The sequence below is a fragment of the Fundulus heteroclitus genome, unplaced genomic scaffold, assembly GCF_011125445.2.
Source record: "Fundulus heteroclitus isolate FHET01 unplaced genomic scaffold, MU-UCD_Fhet_4.1 scaffold_45, whole genome shotgun sequence".
NCBI lineage: Eukaryota > Metazoa > Chordata > Actinopteri > Cyprinodontiformes > Fundulidae > Fundulus > Fundulus heteroclitus.
This window is the reverse complement of record NW_023396868.1, coordinates 2,945,163-2,951,162: the sequence shown is the minus strand read 5'-3', so window position 1 is coordinate 2,951,162 and position 6,000 is coordinate 2,945,163. Positions and strand designations below refer to the sequence as shown.

The 6,000-nt window shown below is 36.8% G+C and overlaps 1 protein-coding gene across 1 annotated transcript in view; it reads right to left on the bottom strand.

The window, feature by feature from the left end:
* sass6 (SAS-6 centriolar assembly protein) overlaps positions 1 to 6,000 on the bottom strand; it is a 165,972-nt gene that overhangs the window by 9,700 nt on the left and 150,272 nt on the right. The window contains exons 13-14 of the mRNA XM_036131690.1: positions 4,421 to 4,530; positions 4,185 to 4,288 (exon numbers count right to left, since the gene is read on the bottom strand). Coding sequence (XP_035987583.1) covers positions 4,185 to 4,288; positions 4,421 to 4,530 — 214 coding nt within the window. The remainder of the gene's footprint in view (positions 1 to 4,184; positions 4,289 to 4,420; positions 4,531 to 6,000) is intronic.

The window sequence follows — 6,000 nt, the reverse complement described above, 5'->3', positions numbered from 1 at the left end:
TGTTTTTTTTCACTCGCCGCTTTCCATAGTTCCAAGAATGCTAGAGACTGTAGCTAAACAGATCCGCGTTCACCATTGCCAAATCCACTTATTTTATGCAACTTTGAGCTTCTTTTTTCTAAAGTCGCTTGTAAATTACATGAGTAGCCGGTTGTAGTTTTTTGGGCTTGTTTCTGAAAGTGGAGTCGCTTATTTGGGCTCTAAAATAAGTGACGATAAACAGGAGTTATAAAGAGACCTGCTTGCGTTGCAGACACTTAGTATAACCAGCTGAAATATCCCACTGCCTCATAACGCGCTGGAGCGCATCCTGACATAGGAGCCGACGGTAGTAAAGGCAGAAGGAGCAATGTTGCCTGTATTTTCTGCAGTTTACGGTTACAATAACTGGTGATAACTGTTTAAAGTAGAATACACGATGCAGATCACCATTTTGAGCAGAGATTGGTTCTGAAGATGAGTTTTTACACGCTGATAACATTGTAGAAATCCAAACCATAGAGCATACTTTAATGCTTATTAATTAGTTGTCTTTGTATTTGACAAACTAAGGCTGAATCACATTGCCAAATGAAGTACCCTGGAGTTACAGTGTCAGCACATGAAGCTGTGCTAAACAGTTCTCTTTAAAGAGTATAAAGCACCTGCCCCCATTGCAAGTGTAAGACTCTGGAATGACCTGGACATTTTCAACCTTTTTCCAGGCTTTAAAAAAAACTGTGTATGAATGTGGATATAAACAGAATGCAAAAACAGGGTTTATACAGGAATGAGTAACCCTAATTTAATGCTTTTTAATGCTCTTTTAATGCTCGTAGAAATATTTTTAATGCCATCAACAAGTACCCATATATATATATATATATATATATATATATATATATGTTGATGGCTGTGTTCAGACAACTGAGGAGTGGACCAGTTTCGGTTCAATCTGCTAACGACCGCCCATTACAAAGGGGTGGACCTGTTTCGGTTGAATTTGCATGTTATCTAAGCCATTACAAGGCCTTTGTTAGACAGTAGTATAAAGCTTGATACTCCACATTACTCCAGACTTTTTGAATTGAGAAAGCTTCCTGGAGAGGAAGCGAACCGTCTTCAACTACGGATAACAAGTCCAGTTGCTTTGTTTTTTACTTTTTTTGGAATGACCATGACCTGGATGACTGAGAATCTTCACCAGCACATCAGACAACAGAGCACCTCCGCATGCAGTGTTGCATTGGATCCAAATGTTGTTCGAAGACCGTCTGATTTCCCGACGTTAGTGGCAGTAAAGCTTGCTCCAGCTGCTGCTGTGCTTTTTGCGGCAGCTAATGCGGACGTGACTGCGTTGGTTACAGAAAAGAAACTTGACATTGTTAGCTGTTGTCTGCCCCTTGCAGCTGATCTGTGATGTCCGCAGTGGTGTAGTGGTCCCTGAAGAAGTGGGTATACTCTCAATGTTTGCCCTTTTAGACGCAGCTCAGAAAAATGCTGTTTTAGAAACAATGACATGTAACAGTGCTCTATTTAGTTTACCCAAAATTCCATCACTAGGGTTTACTCATTTTAGCCTAAAATATTTAGCCTAAAACATTTAAATTAAAATATTTCCTTGAGGTGTGAAAATACTGTTGTCTCTTTTTTTTTTTTAAGATTTTATCCAGCTTCTGGCAGGTAATGTAAAATTTTCTTTGGTTTATATTGAAGGAATTCCTACACTACATCCAGAATCAACATTTCATTACTTTACTGTAGGTTTTTCAATATAGACCTAGATGATAAGGCATATGGAAAGTCCTAAATTGAATGAAAAAGAGAATCTATAGAAAGAGATAAAGTTAATGACGAGGAGAACATCAAAACTCAAATCTTTGCAAATCATGAATTGTCAAATATACCAGTTGAAACACCCAAAGAACCGTTGATCCTGTTAATTTAGACACCCTGACAATGAATGTTTAGCCCCTCGAATTTAAAATGGATGGTGATTTTACACTTGATAGTCAAAAAGGACCTCAGTTAAGTCATTTTTATCGTGTAAGGAATAAAGCAAAGGTAAAACCTATTATTTCAAGGCAAAAACATGGAAACACTACTCTAAGCCTTCATTTCATCATGGCTGGATTAGTGTAATTCTCTTTATCTCTGAATCGGTCAGTCCTCACTCAGATGTCTGCAGCTGGTTCAAAGGCTAAAGCACATTACCCCATCCGGGCCTCCCTTCACTGGTAGCCTGCTTATCTTAGAGTTCAGTTTAAAGAACTTCTGTTTGTTTTTAAGGATTTAAACAGCTTATTATTAATGTTGTTGTTTTTTTTTAATGTTTGAGTCTTTACCCAAGTCATTTTATTAGATGTTATTTTGTTTTACCTCCTGTTAAAGTGCTCTTTAAATAATGATGACAATGACGATGATTATGATCACAAGAAACTTTTGCATCATTACCCAGAAGCTGGAAAGAAGAGACAAAAACATTTTTCACACCTCACTTAGTAACTCAGGGAATTATTTTAAACTAAATATTTTAGGCTAAAATATTAATTTGTTTATTGGTTGCTGTTTTTTCCTCAATCCCACCGTTATGTTTAGTAATTTCTGCCAAAAGCTCCAGCATTTTGATTTAATCCATCTGAATGCAGTATTTGCAAGTCATACTCTGATTGGATGGAAAGAAACCTGTCTGTGATTGGCTGGTGAGATGGACAGTTTTTGAAGTCACGAGCACACAGACAGTCGAGCTGACGGAGAAACATAGACATTATATATTGTGTCTATGGGAAAAATATAGTATAGTGGATTGAGAAGAGTTTATCAGTTTTGAGGGCGCGCACGTTATGTTTAAAATGCTGAATACCTGTCTCACTGCGCGCTCAAACAAAAGACACAAATATTGCTCTAGAAGTTGGTATACGTAATTCTGACTGAAAAATAAGTGGGTATGCGCCGTATACCCGCGTACACACTGAACTACACCACTGCCTGTCAGACTTCATGTGAGATCGTGAAGCATTGACACTCATTATGCAAAGCTTAATTTTTTTTTTTTTTTACAAACACGGCAAAATCCTTCGTCATCCTTACCGTTGACAGGCTGCAGCCATGTCCCGAATTCCTCGTTTTCCATCCACTTTTGTTGAAATTTGCATTTTCCCATTCTCTAAATCTTTCTGCGCCTCGAGCTTCTTTTCCGAACATTGTAAAAACATACGGCTTTACGATCTACCGGAAGCAGTTCAGCGCAAACACGCGGAATCAATTATATCTGATATAATATATCTGACGAAATTGTTTTTATGACCGTATTTTTTTAGAAAAGAATAATGCTACCAATAATCACATTTAATTACTTGTAATGCTAATTAAGGCCTTAATTTAAAAAAAATTCATTTAATGACTTTTAATTACTTTTAATGCCCCGCGGAAACCCTGAAAAATATACAAAGAAATTATTGTTGTTGGTGTGAAAGCTCAGGATGAGATGAGTATGAGAGCGGAAAAAAATTAACAATAAAACTTATGACTATTTAAATGTAAAATGTATTAATTTATATGTAAATGCTTAATGCCATTTTCATCTTTGTTTAGACGACAAAATAATATTTCGGCAGGAAATATTTATTTATTTATTTACACATTTGTTTACACTTTGTGTAAACATCAGGGCATTGTGATTTGTGATTTAGTAATTATAGGCCAGAGTTTAACCTTTTTTTGGCACCAGGATGTTTTCATTACAATTCTGAAAAGTGCTTGAAAAATAAAAAATAAAAATATTTGTTTAACAAGCATGTTTTTTACTAGTGTCGTTTATTGCAAAATTGCATATTAAAATCTTTTACACTTTCAGAAATAAAAATATAAAATATACGATTAATATATATATATATATATATATATATATATATTCATTCCTTTGTAAGTATTATTTGCCATGTTCTTTCTCTATAAATAGTTGTATTATATTTTTCTTTGATTATTCTTATTCTAATACAAGACTGATTTGTTTGATCCATACTATATACTTCATTCATACATACATTTACTTATGTCAACTGTGTTCGTCTATGTGTAGTATGTTATCACCAAAGCAAATTCCTTGTACATGTTAAATACTACCTGGCAATAGAGCTCCTTCTGATTGTGATGCATAATGACAATACAGACAATTCTGAAAAATAGGTCATATCTCAACTCACAATTGTTGGCTGATTGTCAGGCCAACTCTGGGATCAGCAGGAGTGGAGTCTGTGGCCAAAGCAGGGGACTGAGCAGGTTTACCAGGCTGAGGATAAAACTGGGACTAAAACAAAGTACAACAATGTATACTGAAGTGACAGTAAATATAAAAAGTGCCAAATAAAAACAGGTTGGGGTCTTCTAGTTATGATACTAATTATAAAAAGTAAAAAACTATCCAGAAAACAATTCATACTCGGAGTCCTGTTAGTGTTGATAATCCTGAAGAATTGTCCAAAGGTTCAGCAGATGGTGTCTTTTTGGTCAGTTGAACTTCATTTAGTTGCTTGTTAAGCCAGGTTATAACTGTAAAAACAAGAAAAAGTGAGCTAAATTAAAAAGAAGTTAGATGGGCCATGACAACAAATTTCATTTTTCTGTGGTTTTGGCTTTGTTTCTTGCTTAAAAACCGTCACATCAGAAAATAAGCTCCATCACATATCAAAGATTTGATTACCCCGTATGTTCCTAATAGAGCACTTCGCTCTCAGACTGCAGGTTTACTGTTGGTTCCCAAAGTCTCGCTATCTACCCTGTCTACTTTTAAGACAAGGCTTAACACTTTCCTTTTGACAAAGCTTATAGTTTGAGTAGGGCTGGACGATAATTCAATATCAATATATATATCGATCGATGGACGCATATCGATGACAGAAGAGAAAGGGTCAATAAAAAGTCCAATAAAATAACAGTTTTCCTTCCGTTTTCATTTTAGCCTTTCATGTAGGTAAATACTACAGTCATTACATCCTCCGCCCCCTTCAAAGAGTTTAGAGAGCACGTGTTCTATTTATTTGTTTTTTTTAAACTTGCAGTTTTGATATAAAATTGGTTGAATAAAGGGTTGAGTTTGAATTCAGTGTTTGTGTGTTCTGTACCTAAAGATGTCACGATTTGTCTACGGATGAACTCAGAACCACACACACAGGACTAAAATTGAGAGTCTTTATTGAAAGTTTGATGGATGGAGGTTTGGTGAGGCCAGAGGAGCAGGTAGCACAGAAGCGGAGTGAAGGTGATGGCAGGAGCTGACGGCCCGGAGTGAAAGAGAGTCACGACTACCCAGGCAGCCGGGAATGCTCGGTACTGCTCGGCTAGCAGGCCCCGTAGCCACAACAGGTTAGCAGTTTGTTGGAGACACCAGGGCATAGAGCTGAGCTTCTCCAGGGCGGCTAGTCATGTTAACAGAACTTTAAACAAGAAAAACAAACCTTCCGAGGCAAAAAACGGGGACTGGCATGGAGAGGTGTGGAATGATGACGGACCGGCAAAGGAGTGACAGCAGAGTGAGGCTTAAGTAGGGAGGCTGGCAGGTGAAGTGAGTCTGGCTAATTAGTGGCTGGCAGGTGTGACTAACTGCAGAGGAGGTGAAGTGAAGATGACAGAAAATAACTAATGACAATGAAAATTAACAATAAATAAAGTCAAACCAAACCCACATGAGATGAAAAATGAAAATAACAGAAAAATGAAGTCAAACCAGAACTCAACCATGACAAAAGATAGGTCACTAAGCAACAGCATAAAATGGCCAGTGCTGCAAATAAAATGTATGTTTTGAATTTGTTGATAATTATTGATATCGAACAATATGATTTCTATGTTATCGATATAGTATTTTCTATATTGATGACGTCAGTAGCCGCTGGTCCAGTAAGAATAACAAGCATGGCAGATAGAAAGTGGTCAAAAGTATGGCTCCACTTTTTAAAATGTGCGGCAGGTTACGCTTGCTGCAATATTTATGACGCGAAGTGCAAGGCCAGTGGCAGGAAT